Raw genomic sequence first — 19963 nt, 5'->3', positions numbered from 1 at the left:
ATTGTGTAAATAAATGCCTAAAACCTATACAAACCCCCAAAAATCAGCTGTCATTTGCTAGTCAACACCAACATAAAGCATATCAAAACCCTGCAAAATAATGTTCTTCTTGACCTTTTATTTTAGATCAACTTTAGTACTTTAATGCATGAGATATGTGAATAATAATACTCAACGTCCCAGCAAAGCACCAGTCTGTCTGTAAAATCACTGTTTGCTGATTTTAATCATGCTTATTTTCACGTTTTATTTGCTGACTCCTTTGATCCTTTCCTAGCCTTAATCTGTTGTTTGTGGCTGTTTCTATCAATTTGACTTGTGCTAGGTGAAATGAAATGTGTGTGAAAACATAAAATTAATATAATTCATATTTACTGTTCAGAACTTTTTTGTTTAGTTCATCATTATTATTTCCCTTTGGTCAATCTTTCATTTTTGAAATGTTTGTCATGGAAATTTACATATTAGTTGGGGAAGTGACGGGTGCTTTGGCTAGTGTCAGAAATACAGATTTATTTATATAAATGCAGATTTATAAATACATTACAATATGAGTGACATTTATTTATAAATTATTTCAAGAGGATCACGTGTTTGATTGCTTATCCAATTTATGATTCAACAATAAAACTATTTCTAAGCCACTATAAATACCCAAAGTTCCATATAACAGCCATCTTTATATTAAAGACCCCCCCCGCCCCTCCTTTCACCCCTACTCCTCCTCCTTTCCTAGATGGGTGGCATGGTGGTCCAGTGGTTAGCACTGTTGCCTCACAGCAAGAACATCACTGGTTCTCCAAGCCAGCGTTTCTATGCAGTTTACACATTCACACTTTCCTCGCGTGGGTTCCCCTGTTTCCTCCCACCATCCAAAAACATGCCACTTAAATTTAATTGACTAATCCAAATCGTTACCATAGACAAGCTCCTAGTAAGTAATTATCTCTTAAGAGCATCACTATCTGTTCATTAGCTACTACAGCAGGGGAGTTCTCGAGATCTACCTGAGCTCAAACTCCCTTCTTGCCTTTCAAGGAGGGAGCCCTGGGCTCGAGGATCTTATAAGGGGTCTTACCCGGGACAGCCTGCCAAACAAGCTTTACTATCAATCATCAGCAGTGTGAACTCCTTGAAATAAGATTTATGGAACTGTATTTTATTTTGGAAGACTAGAAAATAACTTTCCAGGCTTTTTTAAGGACCTGTTTTGATTTAGTATGCCGCTGTTGTAAAATGTTAATAAATATTCAAAGATCAAGTGTTTTTAGGAGAGTTTTTGCTGTTTTAGATGTTATTTGGGTTTAATTAGGACACTAACTACAAACAAGCTATTTACAGAAAAATTCTCTCTCTTTCCATGTAGATCAGAGGTGAAAAGTTATGTAATTTGCAAGCTGCTGAATGAAGACAACGATGTATAACTCGACTGTGAACTTCACACATGAAGCTTCTGTAAACTCTACAACTCTGTTATTTGGACTGATGGACTATCTGCAAATCTCTCTGTACAGCATCAATCTCTTCATTGGTTTTCCAACTCACTCCTTTGTTTTCTGGCTGATCGTCACAGGAACCAATGTAGTTACTTCAGAGTTTTTGAACCTCAATCTCTGTGTTTGTGAATTTGGCATCTGTCTCTATAGTTTGATCCTTATACTTTCAATGTGGTTTGCCAGTCTCTCAAAATTTGGACACTTTTTATTCGGATTCTCCATCACTGGTCGTCCTCTGTTTCAGTGTTTGATTTGTGTTGAGCGTTACCTGGCAGTAATCTGTAATCATCCTGTAACCTTTCTAAAGTACAAACCTCTCAGATATAGAGCTATCTGCTGCGCTGTGGTCTGGATGGTCATTCTTTTAACTTGTATTTTCGGCATGATTTATTTAATCTCACAAATCGCATATCTATGCACATGGTGGTTGACCTTACAGATGACCCTGGTCATCTCCATCCAGGTGTTTTGCCTTGTGGCTGTTCTCAGAGCTCTGAAGCAGTCAGGACCAGGAGAAAGAAAGAAAGCGGAAACCAATTGAAGAGAAGAGCGTTTCAAATCATTCTGATTACTACAGTGAACGCGGTTTTCATGTATGTTCCCAAAGCAGTCACAGGATTATATGAAATCCTTTCAGGAGACACAAATAATTCAAATATGTTCACAGGTTTAACTTTTTTCATTCTGACTGGTTTTGTTCATCCTGTTCTTTATCTGCACCGCACTGGAAAACTCTCCTGCAGCTGTTTGTCATGGTTATGGTAGGTTATGGAAATGTATGTACACTGTAAGAAATATCTGTAAATTAAATGGATTTGTTTTGTCTTTTCACTTATTTATGCTTTTGATTTGCATTATGAGACCTTGATCTTTCTTCCAACAACCTTTAACCTGCCAGGACGTTTTGAGGAGAAGGGAAGGATAGAGAGGGGGGTTTTCCAAAATGAAGATAGGGAATGAAGTTTAGACCAGAATATTTATAGTTGTTTTGGAATGGTCTGATGGACTAGCTAATATTTAGCAAGGAGAAGCTGTAGTCAATCATACCACATGCTCCTTTCGAAATTAGTTTGTGGAACTTCACTTATTCAATTCACCCATGGCACATGTCTTTGGACTGTGAGGAAAACTGGAGCACGTGGAGGAAATCCGTTCCAACACAGGAAGAGCATGCAAACTCCACACAGAAATGCAATTGACCTAGCCAGGACTTGAACCAGCGACATTCTCTCACTCTGAGGCAACAGTGCTAACCACTGAGCCACGAGGTCACCCTGCAACAAATACAGCACTGCAATAACAATACTGTAGCAAAAGTTGCAATGGCAATAACTGCACGCTAAATTGCATTGTACCATAGCTGAACTCCCCAGCATGTATAATTTAAATTAAAGGCATGACTGTACTGATATTTTCTAAGTAATGTTGTCATTTAGTTCTTCTACACCATTAAATATCTACACCATTAAAAATCTCACTCTGGACAGTCAACCCTTTGAAAGGATTAGGGTATTGAAATAAGCCACTCAAAATGCAATGCAGCCTGTACTGTAAATATTTGCATGTTTGAGTTTTTTTTTTTTTTTTTTTTTTTTTTTTTGTTGACTGCACATATTCCTGTACCAGCTGTAACGTCAGTCTAGGAAACGCAGATATTTATACACACTCAGAGAGACCGGACATTCACTATTCAGGTGATATACCTTTTATTTCAATCATTTTTAATATTGTTTTTTTAACCACAATACTTAATATTACATTGTTGATTTGACTATATGAGACAAATTGAAATGATTCAACCAAAGCTATTGAGTAAAACAAATATCTTGTTTGTTTGTTTGTTTTTTTAAACAAAAAAGAATGTAATAAAATCCATTCAAGGAGAATTACATTTTAAATTCTAAATATGTATTCTCATATTTCACAATCATTCGCCATAAGTCACGTTGATTTGACATTATATGAGGCAAATTTAAATGATTCAACAAAAGCTATCGAGTTAAATGAGTATTTATGTCATTTAAATAGAACCCAGCAGGCAAATGAAAATCGAGTTGATGTCAGAAACCAACATCAGGCTGACAATAATGTCCAATTTGTAACCTAAAATCATCCGAATATCAATGTCTAATGATGTTACAGCTTGACGTTGTGTGGACGTAACCGTTGACATCTATCAGACGTTGGATTTTTTGTTACCATACCTGATGAATAAATGTCAATATGAGGTTGGTTTAAGATATTGGCTCAACGTTGGGTTTTGATCACTTTCCAACACAAACCTATAATCAACCAAATATCAACATTATTGGACGTCAAAATAACGTTGTCCTTAGATGCTGACAAGACATTGAAGTTTGGTCACCTGAAATCACGACTTAAATCTAACCTAATATTAATATCATATGATTTTATGTCTGCTGGGAAGTAACGATGTAATAAAATCCATTCAAGGAAAATCTGACTCCATGATATTTAGAGTTTTAATTATGGATTCCCTTATTTCACCATCATTCGCCATATTTTATTGTTAATTTGATATACGAGTATATAACTTTACTCACATGGGAAACGGAGGCCATGTGAATGGTTTGTGAGTACAGTTAAGTGCACACAACATCCCATATCATGTGATAATTGTAATAAAGAAGTCTAAAAGGCAACTGACTGTGTAAAGCCACATAAAACACAAAAATATGATGAATATGCCAAGTTCAGCAGCTAATCTGCCGGAGTCAGCTGAGGTGAAGTGACTGCACCAGTGAGACCTAGCTGTCACTCAAGTGGCCACGCCCTTAATTATGCAAACCTAATATAACCTAATATAAAGTAAATGGATGAGTTATAAAAAAATTCACCCCCCTCACAGTTGTCATGAAGGGTAATATTAGCTATGTGAACCAAAATGGTTCTTTGTACCAGGCTGTAAACACCTTTTTTTCTATGGTAAAGTTGCCCATTCTAACCGTGGGCTCAATTGAAATTTGCTTCATATGCAGCCAGGACTAGCAGAATTTCGATGAATTGCAGTTTCAGTTACTTCCGTATTGGCTTCCCGAGGGAGAGCTGGAGGTTGCCGCCTGATTAGTACCTTAATTTTTAGGAACTAATATATGCTTTTGAGGTACCAATAATGGACCCTTTTAGTACAAATGTGTACCTTTTGAAAAGGTACCACTCCAGTGTCAGCTTGCATACCTTTTATTTCTGAGAGTGTAGTTTGAATCATCGTGGTAAGCTGTTCTTATGTTCACCAGCGAACAACCACCAGATGTTGCTGGTAAACACTCACTCATGAAACTACAAATCTGCCAGTAAATGGACTACATATTCAGTCATGCCACACACACACACCTGCTCCAAGTCTCCACTGATTAGACTCCCACAGCTAATCCTGCTTCAAGACTGATTACACAGTATTTAAGCAGCACACACACTCATTCACATGGCAGAGTCTTCTGTAACGTCGGGGAAGTGACACCAACAACAGAAGTTTGGATCCACGTGCAGGTTTATTAGAATTGTCAGGCAAGCAGTGGTCAATACCGGCAAACGGATGTATGAGGGCAATCCAGAGTCGAAGTCAAAACAACAGGCAGTTGGTCAGAGGCAGGCAGCAAACAGCATTATATAAATAAACAAGTCAAAGGATCAAAAACACGGTAAAGACAGACAAAGGAAACGCGTTGTAATGTCACTGTGACAGATAACAAGACTCAGCAACATGTGTGTGGAAAAGAGGGGTTTAAATAGTCCAAATAATCATTGTGTGGGTGGTTACAGCTGTGAGAGTTCAGTCTATGACAAGGTTCAGGTGGTGAATGCAATCAAGTTAGGTGAATGAGCATGGGTGTCAGGGAGAAGTTCATGTATGAAAATGTAGTCCAGGAAAAGTGTAGTTCTAAGTGTGTGTGTTTACCAGCGACATCTGGTGGTTGTTCGCTGGTAAACATGACAGTTCTGGTGTGACATCGATACGAAACTCAAGCCCCATCCATTTGCTGCGCGTGCAGATCTGTGAAAATTGAAACCCCCAGCCCTGGCCACAAACACTGTAGCATATCCCAGAATCAAGTCGCGAAGACGCTGTGCTCAAAAGTGTGAGGAAAAGTTAGTATTGTTTTCCCTTCCTTAAAATGTGAAGAGTCAGTGGTTGAAGTTGATTTTTTTGTAAAAATACCTCCGCATTACAGCCTCAACCTTATGCTGTGTTACTGTCATTTTTCTGACGAGTGCTTCAGCAATGTACTCGCTTACAACAGGGGATTCGTCGGCCATTTGTTAAAGGAAGCATCAGAAAAGACTATTGATGGGACTTTGTCAGAGCTTGACAAGATTTTCAAGGTGGGTTCATGAACCAGTTTCTTCCTCCATTTCACAAGTGTAATTAAGTGCGATTTTTTTTTTTTTTTTTTTTTTTTTTTTTTTTTTTTTTTTTTTTTTTTTTTTTTTTAATGGTTGCCTCATTTTCTCTAGCTTGCAAAATATGTATTTAATTGTGTTTAGTTACTTTTAACTGCTTGTACTGTATCTGGTGAACTCTATACTCTCATTTTGCATCTAAAACCACGCTGAAAACGTGTCACTTTGTTCACAGATTTAAACGCGTTTATGATCTACTGCCGTTTGTCATTGCTATAGCCACCGTAAGCTGTTCCTACATATATTTGAGTTTAAAAATACTCCAGCTTTTGCCACTGTGTGAGTTAATACTGAATGTGTTTGACTGTTTTTACTTATGAAAATCTGAGCAATATGCTGGCTCACGCAGGCTGTCTTCACTCTGTTACCTCAAAATTGTTTATAAGCCATGGTGGGCATTCAGGGCTGGAGTGGGACTTTTCAGCCCTGGAGTTTCAAGCCTTAGACCGGCCCACCTCAATGCAATATTCGAATATATATTCTGTGCTAAATTCTTTATAGATATTCAGACCTTTGTAATGGTGGTCACACAAAAAGATAATATTTCTTAACAATTAAAATGAAAAACAAAATTATCCAGGTCAGGTTCGAACTTGGGTCTGCGGTGTCATAACACAACATGCCGACCACTGAACCACAATGGCACTAATACTGGAGCATTTGGAATAAAACATAAGTATTGCATTGTTATCTGCAAGACTCTTTATAATGTTTTCCCCTTTTTAGATTTCAGATCAAGTTATGTCAGATTTATTATTGTAGTGAATCATCTGATTGAGCAGGTGTAATATTCAATAATATTAATTATTCGAATACTTATTTTCACTAAGGTGTCGCTGTTTGGGGTCGAATGATAGTTACCTCATCATTAACCTGCAGGCTGCATTTTGCTCATGGGCTGCCAGAAAATAAATAAAAAGAGCGGAGCTGCAGCAAAATAATGAATAAAAAGAGTGAGGCTATGGTCAAACAAATAAATAAATGACTGGCCCTTTGGGAATTCTCCTGGTCCTCCCGATTAGCCAATCCGGGCCTGTGGGCATTTTTTTCTCTCTCGTGCTTAATGCATTCGACCAATCACAACAATAGGGGTCATCGGACCAACCAACGCAGATTAGCATCACGCTAAAGAGGGGTTTAGGAACAAATGAATGGCTGAACGAATCATGTGGGAGTCGTTGGGATAATAATAATATAATAATAAAATAAATGGAGATTAGAAGAGAAAGTGTTTTTTTAACCTTGCACGAATATCAGCCTGTTGTTGGAGACCTCTAAAACTAAAATTTGAGCCTTTTTAATGCATAATTGAGGCCCTTTAAACAGAAGTAACAATGTAATAATTAATTCAAGGAAAATCTGACTACATGATATTTTGAATTTTAAATATTCCCATATTTCACCGGCATTGACAATATTTCACCTGTTGATTTGACGAGACAATTTTAAAGGATTCATCCAAAGCTATCGAGTAAAACAAGTATTTCTTAGTTTTTTTTTTAAACAGAAGTAACAATGTAATGAAAATCCATTCAAGGAAAATCTGACTACATGATATTTTGAGTTCTAAATATGAATTCACATATTTCACTCACTGATTGGACATTATACGAGGCAAATTTAAATGATTCAAACGAAGCTATTGCGTTAAATGAGTATTTATTTATTTTAAACTGAAGTAACAATGTAATAAAATCCATTCAAGGAAGGTCTGACTGCATGATATTTCTAATAGTAAACATGTATTTCTATATTTGGTTATAATTTAATAATGAGACACTGGTTGTTTGGGATTGAATTTAAAACTTTAAGAACTTTTCTGAAAATGTTTCTATGCTTCTAGATTTAATTTATGAGCAGTTGGATTACAGAAAAAGACCCAGACGATGAATACATCTACAGCAACCTTCAGCAGTTCCGAAGCTTCTACAAACTCCACCTCTCAGTTATTCGGACTCATTGACTATCTGGAAATCTCTGTGTACAGCATCAACTTATTGTTTAGCTTGCCTCTACACTGCTATATCATATGGCACATCGTCACTCAAACCGCAAGTGGAGTTGCATCAGAGTTTTTCAACCTAAACCTGTCTGTTTGTGAGATTGGTATTTGGATGAACAGCTTGTTCTTCATACTGTCAAGGTGGTTTTCAAGTTTTGAGGCACTGGATCGCTTATTAATAGGACTTACAATCACCGGCCGTCCTCTTTTTCAGTGTCTGATGTGTGTTGAGTGTTATCTGGCAGTGGTTCATCCTGTAACCTTTCTGAAGTACAAACCTCTCAGATATAGAGTGATCTGCTGCTCTGTTTCCTGGGTGATTGCTCTTGGTTCCTGTGTGCTTTGCTTGTATAATTTAGCCTCAAAAAAAACTCGTGAACATGCATGGTTCTTGTCAGTGGAGCTTACGGTGATCATCTCCATCCAGTTGTTTTGTCTTGCTGCTGTTCTCAGAGCCCTGAAGCAGTCAGGACCAGGAGAGAGAAAGAGACAGAAAGAGGAAAACCTCATGAAGAGAAGAGCGTTTCATCTCATTTTGATAACTACTGTGAACATGATAGTCCTATATTTCCCATTTGCAATAACATCAGTCTCTATCATTTTGACAGCAAAGGATACTCCAACAGTTTGGTTCACTGGCTTCACTTGTTTTCTTCTGGCTGGTTTTGTGCAGCCTTTTCTTTATTTGCGCCGTGCTGGAAAATGTTGCATCTGTTACTTATAACATGCAACTGTAATATTTTACTTACCAAATTTCTAAAGCTTACTTGTAAAACTTTTCATCTGGAGCTCCTTTACCGGACTCGACATTTGTAAACACTCGCTCCAACAGACTCACACAGCTCTTGGTCCTACCCACAGTTGTCAGCGCTACCAAGCCTACCAATCACAGAGCTTGCACTATGCGCTATTGCAACATGTTACATTTTTTTAAGGGTGCGCTTCAGCGACAACCACAGCGAGGGCTATGCGTCCACTCGTAGGCTGTGGACATAGCCTACGTGTGCGCTTGATGCAGACGTATAAATTAGCTTTTAGCTATGAAGCATGCTGACCCAGGTGAGAGCCCTGAGCTCATAAGATATTTGAGCCCGGGGCTCCCTCGCATTTGCAGTGCAAGAGGGGAGTTTGAGCTCTGGTAGGTCTCAAGAGTTCACTTATTCTGCTTAAACTACAATTACCACAACTGATGTTGTATTTCAGAAAATTTTTCAGGTTTTTTTTCTCAACCAGCTCCTGTGTGTAGAATTAGTTTCGTACACTGCTAAATTGACCCTTCGCTATGTCACCATTGAAAACTGCCACACAGCAATCATAGCTTAGCAACGGTAACTACACACAGGAGGTCTGTCAAGCTTTTGAGCGCGTGAAACAAGCCTAATACCCGGTATCCTAAAAGTTTGGGCATGGTGGTCAATTTTTATTTTCTCGCTTTCTAAAACATAAAACCCAAGGGTAAAAATGCCAGCGTGGATCAAGCTGTGTGAGGGCGCTAAAGGAGTGAAGTTAAGTTTGTTTTTGTTTTCGATATTCCTGACACATTCAGTAATAGATGGAAATAACTCACACAACTCTTACCCTAAACAGACCTAAACTGTGTATGTACAAAAATACAAAGCAGATTATGTTTCACAGCTGTCTTATTCTCTTTTTTTCGCTTAATATTATGAGCGTTGCTTATGTTTTAAGCTAAGAATATTTGAAATTATATCACCAGAGTGAAACCGAGATGTGATCACAAGCATTTGCAATCAATATACTTCACCAGCAGCTGTATTTCAGTTATTTAGAAGCCTCATGTCCATGTCAGAGCTACTATTCACTGTTGTTTTCATCTGTCCTTTGGAGATTTAGTCATTGGTGACTGCGTTAAACGGGGTTAGTGTCTGCTTTTATATTTGGTGTCTGATTAATATTTGCTGGTAAGGAAAATCAGTTTGTTCTTTTCTGCTATAAATGCATTTGATTTGCATTTTAATGAATAAATTTTTTTCCACTTAACTGAATTATGTAGATGATTTATGCAGTCAACTTTATTTAATGAAATGAATGTAGTTAACTTCAAATTTACTGAAGTTAATTCTACCCATTTGAAAAGAGTTTTGAACTCAGTGCTGAAGGTAATGAGTTAATTAAATACCTCATTACTTCAACTTAAATGGATTAAATTCACAGTACTCATTTTTTTAACTCAAATGATTTGTTGCAATTGGTTTCCTCAAACAGTTTAAGTTGCTTTAGCTTATAGGGTTTTTCAGTACTCAGTCGGTTTGAGTTCTCTTTATTAATGGGTTTTACTCTGCTCAAATTGCTTCATTTACTAAAATGGATTAAGTTCACAGTACTCATTAGGGTTAGTTTTTTTTTTTTTTTTTTTTTTTTTACTCCAATGGTTTGCTGCACACGATTTCCTTAAACAGTTTGAGTTACCTTATTTTGGGGGTTTTATAGTGAGGCTTTCCACTAAAACTGTTGTATAAACCTGGAATCATATCACACAAGTGACCTAAGACATTTTTTATTTTCTTTTATCTCTTATTTTTTAATGTTTTGTTAAGAAATTTACATAGTAGGGCATTGACTGAGAGGCATGTGTATTATATATGAATATATTAGGAATAAAATCTTTAAAGATTTATATAAAATGAAAACAAAATCCCTAATATAAAACCACTTATATAGCTGGAACAGGTCTCATTTTTACACTATTGTCAGACGGTAAATGTTGGGTACAAATAAGAAAATGTAGCCCTATAATCTTCAGTTTAAGTCGAAAGGTCGCAACATTGATTTATCTGTTACCACACTTTGAATTTTTGCATATACAGTGTCACTTTTTTTTCTTGTATTATTTTATGATAAAAAAAATTTGCATATCAGTCGTTTTAGGTTTATATATACTGTATTCATGTGCAGTGAATTCAGTTCATGAAACAGCACATTTCAACACATCCAGAGAGATTGGATATTCACTCTTCTGGTGATTAATGTCTATTTTTGATTCAATGTCTTATTTATAACCACAGCAATGTACAAAGATGTTACTTTTTAATTCAATAATTAGTCAAAGAACAAGTTAGTTTGAGTGTTTTGAATGTTTTAGCTGTGATCATTTAGGGTTAAAATATGAAATTTGTAGATCTTCATATACTGTAGGTTGAGCTACACTTTTCTTTCTTTAACAGTCATAGTTAAAATCTAGTTTGTGAGCTGTTTAATGAAGACACAGATGGATAATTCTACAGTAAACTTCACACCTGAAGCTTCAAGAAACTCCACAACTCTGATGGACTATCTGGAAATCTCTGTGTTTAGCATCAATCTCTTCTTTGGTTTTCCAACACACTTCTATGTTTTTTGGCTGATCGTCACAGGAACAAATGGAGTTGCTTCAGAGTTCTTCAACCTCAATCTCTGTGTTTGTGAATTTGGCATCTGTCTGCAAAGTTTGGTCTTTATATTGTCAATATGGTTTGCCAGGCTGTCAAAATCTGAAGAGTTTTTAGTAGGATTTTCCATCACTGGTCGTCCTCTGTATCAGTGTCTGATGTGTGTTGAGCGTTACCTGGCAGTGGTTCATCCTTTAACCTTTCTGAAGTACAAACCTCTCAGATATAGAGTGATCTGCTGCGCTGTTGCCTGGATAATCACTATTTTCTCCTGTTTTATATGTTTGTTTTATTTAGTCTCGCAAAACAGATATGTACATACATCTTTGTTGTCTTGTCAGATGATTCTGGTCCTCTTCATCCAGTTGTTTTGCCTTTTGGCTGTTCTCAGAGCTCTGAAGCAGTCTGGACCAGGAGAGAGAAGGAAAGAGGAAAACCACATGAAGAGAAGAGCGTTTCAAATTATTTTAATAACTACTGTGAACACTGTTTTCATGTATTTTCCCAAAATAATCACACAAGTTTATGAAATTCTGACAAGAGATTCAACTGCGATAACCTTGTTCCCAGCCTTGACTTGTTTTATTTTAGGTGGTTATGCTCACCCTGTTCTTTATCTGCACCGCATTGGAAAAGTCTCCTGCTCCTGTTTGTCATAACATTATCTGCGACATCTGTGGTTAGTGCTGGTTATCAGTCCGTTGTTTGTCCTTGTTCCTGTCTGTTGTCTCTCAGGATTCGCAGTCTGTTCATCGGTTGACGTCTTCGTTGTGGCCAGTAGGATCTCTTTTGTTTTGAACATTTCATTGTCTCCAGAACATCCAGTTGTATCCTTGATACATATTTTTCATGAAATACTTGGAACTGGATCCTCTCTGTCTGGTATCGTGACACCTTTTAACAGAAAAGTTTAAATGTAAAAGCATTTACAAAATCTTTTTTTTTTTTGTACTAAACAAGGTAGTTTGTTCTGTAGACTATTGAAAAAAAATATATTGGCTAAAGGGGGTAATAATTTTGATCTTAAATTTTTTTTTCTTAAGATTTTATTTTTTCTAGCCTAAGTAAAACAAATAATTCAACTGTATCTAATATAAAGTAGAGTAATGTAAAGCTATTTTGCTCAGAAGATTTGTTGTGGATAAATGTTAAATTATAATTAAACTCGACAAATTATCAGAGAGTTGTATTGTGTTGCATTTCTAAGCTATATTGCTAAAGAAAATACAGCTAAAAAATAATATCAGCCTTTGCATAAAAAGATGACATCTAAAAGTATATTACCTACACTTAAAAAACAAACATGTGCTGGATAAGTTGAAAACCATCATTATAAAATAACTTGCCTAATTACCCTAATTAACCTAGTTTAGCCTTAAAAGCTCACTTTAAGCTGTATGGAAGTGTCTTGAAAAATATCTAGTAAAATATTATTGACTGTCATCATGACAAAGATAAAATAAATCAGTTATTACCTATTATGTTAAGAAATGTTAAATCTTCTCTCCGTTAAGCTGAAAATAGGGAAAAAAAATAAAAAGAGAGGCTTATAATTCAAGAGGGCTAATAATTCTGATTTCACTTATATATATCTCTCACTCCATGTTGGTAAATCATGCTGTGTGTGTGAGCTGCACTAATATTCACAAGCAATCCAAATATGGTCACTATGGACTAGCTCGAGGGCTATTTTATGGTGTAATAAATTACCGTAAAAAAACATTTCTGGTGGGCATATATAGCCTACCTAGTGGTTAGAGCATATAGTGCAGTAGCATGTCAGGGCTTCCCGAGTTCAAATACCGGCTTAAGGACATTTCCCTACCCCACCCCCTTATCTCTCTCTCCAACTTCGCTTCCTGTCTCAATACTGTCCTATCCAATAAAGACTAAAAAAATTAATCTTAAAAATAAAACCATTTCTGGATTTAAAAAAAATATATAATCAAAATAACTACTGGAAATAAGATTTCAAAGAACAATTGAACTTATTGAATAAATGCCATGTATGGCGCCTTTAAATGCAAGACAGAAAATGACATTTGTTTTTCACATTAAAAAAGAGCTTGACAATACAATTCACTCCAATGTGACTTTTTTTCCTCCTGTCATTTGCATATCAGGTGCCTGCATACTGTATTTAATGTATTCTTGTGACAACAGTGAAATCAGTCTGCGAAACACAGCCTGTTAATACACATCCAGAGAGACTGGTCATTACTCTCCAGGTGATAATTTACTACTTTTGATTCTGTGCTTTTATTTTAAACCACAACAATATGCAAACACATTGATGTTTACTCAATTAATTGGCTGTTTGAGGTTAAATTGGAGGAACTGACTATTGGTTGATTCTCACTTCTCTTTCCTATCTTATAGACCATTATTAATTGTATATATTGTGAGCTGCTGAACTACAGTAAGACAAAGATGAATAACTCTACAGTGAACTTCGTTCCTGATGAGTCTACAAACTCAACAACTCATTCCTCAAGACTCACTGCTCACGACTATGTGGAAATCTCTATGTTCAGCATCAACTTTTTGATTGGTTTTCCGACACACTCCTATATTTTATGGCTGATCGTCACAGGAACAAGTGGATTTGCTTTAGATTTCTTCAATCTCAATCTTTGTGTTTGTGAATTTGGCATCTGTCTGGAGAGTTTGATATGTGTACTGTCATTGTGGTTTTACAGTCTGTCAACATTTGACTTTTTTTTAGTAGGATTTGTCCACACTGGTCGAGCTCTGTTTCAGTGTCTGATTTGTGTTGAGCGTTACCTGGCAGTGGTTCATCCTGTAACCTTTCTGAAGTACAAACCTCTTAGATATAGAGTGATCTGTTGTGCTGCAGCCTGGATAATCACTCTTGGCTCTTGTGTTTCCTGCATGTTTTATCTAGACTCAAAAGCATACATGTATACGTGTTTCTTGACATTACAGATGGTTCTGATCCTATTGCTCCAGTTGTTTTGTCTTGTGGCTGTTCTCAGAGCTCTAAAGCAGTCAGGACCAGGAGAGAGAAAGAGAGAGGAAAACCACATGAAGAGACGAGCATTACAAATCATTCTGATAACCTCTGTGAACACAGTTTTCATGTATCTCCCAACAACCATCACAGCATTCTGCGAAATTCTGATAGAAGACACAACTGATACAAATATGTTTACAGCTTTCACTTTTTTCATTCTGACTGGTTATGTTCATCCTGTTCTTTATCTGCACCGCACCGGAAAACTCTCATGCTCTTGTTTGTCATAAAATGACCTATTACGATCTTATTGAACTGTATGTAAATTAGTAATTTGTTGACACAGTAAGCATGGGCATCATTTAAATTTATAGCAAGCCATTTATATAATATGCACTGCAATCTCATGGCAATCTGTAACATTTTGATTTAGTAGCTAATTTTTATAAATTTATACAATGTCATTTGTGCAATTTAGTATGATTTGCTCATCCCCCATTGACATTTGGGCTTGGGTGGGGTTTAGGGGTCACACCTCTTTTTTTAAAATTCTACCTATTTGTACAAATTAAATGAAGTATACACACACTGACTTTTCATTTTCAGTCAGCCAGCCCAAACACTTCAGGTGAACTGCTTTCCATTACAAAATCACCACAGTTAAGATCTGATTTCTTGAAAAATCAGTGATCGTCTTTAAAATATGGGCATTTATTTTTCATTATCTTCAATGGAGTTTTGCGCTAGAATGCTGCATTCTGATGGTGCTAGAGTTTACATCACTCGCTTTGAATGTATCACTAGATTGAACGGGCGTGAGGCTGTTATCATCCATTTACATTGATAATCTAACACAATCTCATGGCAATTCGTAACCTTTTGATTTAGTGGCTAATTCGTACAATTTTGTATGATTTGCTCATCCCCCAATGACGGTTAAGTTTATGGTGGGGTTATAGGTGCCACACCACCTTTTTACACTTTTGTACAACTGGACTCATACAAAATCATGTGAATTAGCCACTAAACTCACAATACATAAAAAAAAGGATCAGGCTGCATAATCAGCTATACTAATAGAGAAGACTCCAGAACCAGATCTGTTTTTACATTACTGTGACGGTCAGGGGTTGGGGGAAAACGTTAATAAAACACAATTAATAGGAAATTTAATAAATAATATAAATAGTTCTTGTAAACTACTGAGATATACAGTTGAAGTCAGAATTATTAGCCCACATTTGAATTGTTAATTATTTTTTTAAATATATATATATAATTTACAAATAATTTTTAACAGAGCAAGGACATTTTCACAGTATGTCTGATAATATATATTTTTTTCCTCTGGATAAATTCTTAGTGTTTTATTTCAGCTAGATTAATAGCAATTTTTTATTTTTATAAATAAAATCTATTCAAAATATTTTTTTACTGTCATCATGGCAAAGATAAAATAAATCGGCTATTAAAAATGAGTTATTAAAACTTCTCTGTTAAACAGAAATTGGGGTTAAAAGTAAACAGTGAGGCTAATAATTCTGACTTCAACTGTGGATGTCTTTTTTAGTTGACTAACCTTATGGATGAATAATAACAGCCTTCTGAGCCTACTAGTAGACACAGAAGGCTCATACTGACCCATATCTATCAAACGCCCATTTAATCGAGTGATAACATTCGAATCAGCTGGTTTACACGGTCTTTCAACTCATTTTACACTTGAATAACTGAATGCTTTTTAATCACAATACAATGTCGATGCTGTAAAAGGAACCTTTTAAAATAAAAAAAGTCACATTAACCTTTCACCTGAAGTTTACTGTTGTCTAATAAACTGTGCATATAGCCCATTGTATCAATTTGAACAAAATTAACCCTTTATTTGTGAGGTCACATTTGTGTCAAATCCCCTTTTTTTAAGTGTAAATTGCAATGGCATGCGCACAATAATTTTATTTAATCCAAAGAGTAAATTTTGCTACATTGTTTTGAACATTGTTTTTCTTTTAGGTGAACAATTATGCCATGCAATTTAATTTACTGGCAAAAAAAAAAAGTTTGTTTTAGTACTCTCTGTGCTGGGTTGTAAAACAATGGCAGTTCATTCCGCTTTAGCAACCCCAATACAGCAGGAAATAAGCTGAAGGAGTATTTTCCTAAATAAATTTAGGAAATTAATTAATATATGAACAAATAAATGACCCTAATCTAGCTGGTGTAAGTCTTTTTTTTCTATTATGGTCTGATGATAAACATTGGATAAAATAAAAGGTATTCCTTTTAAAAAATCATTTAAATTTAGGACAAAGGTGACAACACTGATTTATTAGGGCTTCCACATTTCAAAATGTCCCACATAAATCTCACAAGCTTTCCAGTACAATTCACTTGGGTGTCTTTTTTGTTTTGTTTTTTTCTTTGTCATTTTGTGATTCATATATTTGCATATCTCAGGTTTCGTGTGCATGTATTCTTGCAACAGCAGGAAAATCCTATATCCAAAGAGACTGGACATTCACTCTTCAGGTGATAAATGTCTATTTTTGATTCACTATGTTATTTTAAAACAGCAATACGCAAAATAATAATAATAATAATATTACTGTAATTCAATATGTAGTCAAGGAGAAAGTTTGAGTGTTTTTTTAAATTGTTTAGTTGTTTTAGCTTTGGTTATTTGGGTTTATATCTAAAAAAGAATTGTACTGCTTATTAAACTGCTTATTGGTAAATTAACACTTCACTATCTTTTTAGATCAATAAAATATATGTATTGTGGGCTGTTAAATCAAAGATGAATAACTCTACAGTAATCTTCACATCTGAAGCTTCTACAAACTCCACAACTTATTCCTTGGGGCTGATGAACTATCTGGAGATCTCTCTGTACAGCATCAATCTCTTGTTTAGTTTTCCTACACACTCATATATTTTATGGCTCATCGTCACAGAAACAAGTGGAGTTGCTTCAGAGTTCTTCAACCTCAATCTCTGTGCTTGTGAATTCGGCATTTGTCTGGAGAGTTTGGTTTTTATACTGTCACTGCAGTTTGCCAGCCTGTCAAAATTTGAAGAATTTCTTGTAGGATTCTCCATCACAGGTCGTCCTCTGTTTCAGTGTCTGATGTGTGTCGAGCGTTACCTGGCAGTGGTTCATCCTGTAACCTTTCTGAAGTACAAACCTCTCAGATTTAGAGTGATCTGCTGTGCTGTGGTCTGGATAATCACTCTTTTCTCATGTTTTATATGCTTGTTTTTTTTAGTCTCACAATACACATATGTGTATAAATGGTTGTTGTCCTGTCAGATGATTATAGTAGTCTCCATCCAGCTGCTTTGTCTTGTGGCTGTTCTCAGAGCTCTGAAGCAGTCAGGACCAGGAGAGAGAAAGAAAGAGGAAAACCACATGAAGAGAAGAGCGTTTCATATAATTTTAATAACTACTGTGAACACAGTTTTCATGTACTTTCCAAAGACATTCACAGCATTTTATGAAATTCTGACAGGGGACACGACTGACACAAATATGTTCACAGCCATGACATGTTTAACTCTCGGTGTTTTTGTTCATCCTGTTCTTTATCTGCACCGCACTGGAAAACTCTCCTGCGCCTGTTTGTCATAATAGTAGCTATTGTGTTATTGCACTGAATTAAGTTACTGAACTGTACCTCTATGTAGCTAAATTAATATGTTTTTGAAAAAGTAACCATAGCACATGAGTATCATTTCTACTCATTGTGTACCATTTATCATTTACAGTTGGTCAGAAGAAAATGTTTATATTTTTAACATTAATATTTTTCAGCACATTTCTAAACATAATAGTTTTATTTACCCATTTCTAATTACTTGGGTTCAAGTTTACTGATCTAGGCGCAAAGTCTAAAGTGTGCAAAATCCTTAAGGACATTTTAGAATCCACTTTTGCTATTTTAAAGACAGAAAAATCTGCACTGTGCTGCAGAGCTAGATCTAACAGGGGCTTATTCTCTTAATGAGGTATAGGTGTGTTTTGAGAGTAAACCAATCAGAGTCTCATCTCTAATTCCCTTTAAGAGTTAGTTTATATTTACATGGCGGACTTTGCAAGTGGAAAAACTGAACGCTTCACTAGAGAAAAAACAATTAAACAGAGCATCTGCAGCTCAAGGATAAAGAATGAGCCACCTTTCTCGTAGATAAGAAAACTGTGTCAGACGCACAGACATCCGTTAGCCTATATAATTAATTTGATTTGTTAAGCACAAAGATTTGTTTCTGAACTATTATTAAATTCAGTTCTACTTTCCAGCAAAATAATAAATTAGGAATAATAATGAAGAGGGGTCAAAAAATAGTAATATAAAACACGTTCTATGCCTCAACAGGTGTACAAATCTGAGCTTGTTTTTAATAAAACAAATATAAATTTGTATATAATAAATAATACTGCTTATAGTAATAACATTTTACAAAACCAAGTTGTCCCCCCGCCCCCCAGATTAAAGCAATGCGCCTTAACACACCTCTTTTCTAGACCGGAACACCCTTGAATACTCAAAGTTGCACATATGGATTTGCTATTTAAATAACGTGGCAGAAAATTGGAAAATTAAGGTTGCACTGGTCTGAAAATAGTAACACATCGGGGCAGACACGTCTTGCGTTTTAGTGCACTTCTAGTATGATAGGGCCCCTGATCTTTGCCATGAAGACAGTGCATAATATTTTACTAGATATTTTTAAGACACTAGTATTCAGTATAAGGTGCAATTTAAAGTCTTGGGTTAAGGCAAGTTTTAGAAATCAGGCTAGTCATTGTATACCAGTGGTTTGCTTTGTAGACAATAGGACAAAAATATTGCTTAAGGAGGCTAATAATATAGACCTTATTATTATTTTTTTAAATAAAACAGAACCAAAAAAGGACTTTCTCAAGAAGAAAAAAATATTATAAGAAATACTCTGAAATATTCCTTGCTCTGTTAAACATAATTAAGAAATATTTGAGAAGGGCTAATAATTTTGTGCAACTATGTGTCACTATTAAAATGTGTGCAAATGTAACTTGTAATGGTGTGTTCATTCATACATTTAATTTTTGTCGACCTATTCATTAGGGGTCGCCACTGCGGAATGAACCACCAACTTATCCAGCATATGTTTTACACATCAGAGGAACTTATAGCGGTAATGGTGTGTTCATAATTTTATTAAATTTAAATGTCAGGTGTTCAATTTTCCAATATATGAAGATTACTTTTTTGAGGTCACTTTTAAGTTTATAATCTAAAAGACTTGATTGAACACAAAAAACATAAAGCTTAAATTTATTCAACAACAACCTTGTCAATGTATGGTTATAAAATTGTGACCCATTCTTATTCTGTATGTAAATTATCATATCACAACTTCAGATATGCAAGTATTTGCATATCTGGTGTTTTATGTGACATGTAAGCTCATGAAGTGTATATCTACACTTGTAAATACACTGAAATAAGTCAACAGACGCCGAACACAGGTGTTTTAAACATCCAGAGAGATTGGACATTCACTCCTCAGGTGATTAAACTCCTGTTGTTTATTCGGTGTATAATGCCAATATACAATATTGACCAATATATACAATATGTTATTATAACTGTTTTCATACTTGTTCAAGGGCAGATTTAATGCAATGAGCTATCAAAAA

The 19963-nt window shown here is 35.6% G+C and overlaps 5 protein-coding genes across 5 annotated transcripts in view; all 5 read left to right on the top strand.

Moving 5' to 3' along the window:
* Positions 1–1416: 1416 nt before the first annotated feature.
* On the top strand, positions 1417–2261 carry LOC147831823 (uncharacterized). The gene is given in 2 exon segments (XM_087300386.1): positions 1417–2011; positions 2014–2261. Coding segments are annotated over 2 exon segments (843 nt in total).
* A 3466-nt stretch (positions 2262–5727) lies between these two features.
* Positions 5728–11132, top strand: LOC147838772 (uncharacterized). The gene is made up of 2 exons (XM_087300753.1): positions 5728–5840; positions 7762–11132. The coding sequence occupies exon 2, from the start codon at positions 7805–7807 to the stop codon at positions 8642–8644; it is 840 nt and encodes a 279-aa protein (XP_087156879.1). The 5' UTR covers positions 5728–5840; positions 7762–7804; the 3' UTR covers positions 8645–11132.
* A 5-nt stretch (positions 11133–11137) lies between these two features.
* Positions 11138–12081, top strand: LOC147831821 (uncharacterized). The gene has a single exon (XM_087300764.1). The coding sequence runs from the start codon at positions 11138–11140 to the stop codon at positions 11966–11968; it is 831 nt and encodes a 276-aa protein (XP_087156890.1). The 3' UTR covers positions 11969–12081.
* Positions 12082–13711: 1630 nt separating this feature from the next.
* Positions 13712–15317, top strand: LOC147831820 (uncharacterized). The gene has a single exon (XM_087300761.1). The coding sequence runs from the start codon at positions 13740–13742 to the stop codon at positions 14571–14573; it is 834 nt and encodes a 277-aa protein (XP_087156887.1). The 5' UTR covers positions 13712–13739; the 3' UTR covers positions 14574–15317.
* A 1763-nt stretch (positions 15318–17080) lies between these two features.
* LOC147831819 (chemokine XC receptor 1-like) overlaps positions 17081–19963 on the top strand; it is a 4185-nt gene continuing 1302 nt past the window's right edge. The window contains exons 1-2 of the mRNA XM_087300763.1: positions 17081–18985; positions 19036–19963. The exon at positions 19036–19963 is cut by the window's right edge and continues 1302 nt beyond it. Coding sequence (XP_087156889.1) covers positions 17081–17911 — 831 coding nt within the window. The 3' untranslated portion in view covers positions 17912–18985; positions 19036–19963. The remainder of the gene's footprint in view (positions 18986–19035) is intronic.

This window comes from Danio rerio, chromosome 21 (genome assembly GCF_052040795.2).
Source record: "Danio rerio strain M-AB ecotype USA chromosome 21, GRCz13ab, whole genome shotgun sequence".
In the NCBI taxonomy this organism is placed as follows: Eukaryota; Metazoa; Chordata; class Actinopteri; order Cypriniformes; family Danionidae; genus Danio; species Danio rerio.
This window is presented reverse-complemented; position numbering and strand designations above follow the sequence as displayed.

Excerpts from the sequence above, each read along its gene's own strand:
- LOC147838772 (XM_087300753.1), top strand. The coding sequence starts at position 7,805 with ATGAATACATCTACAGCAACCTTCAGCAGTTCCGAAGCTTCTACAAAC.
- LOC147831821 (XM_087300764.1), top strand. The coding sequence starts at position 11,138 with ATGAAGACACAGATGGATAATTCTACAGTAAACTTCACACCTGAAGCT.
- LOC147831820 (XM_087300761.1), top strand. The coding sequence starts at position 13,740 with ATGAATAACTCTACAGTGAACTTCGTTCCTGATGAGTCTACAAACTCA.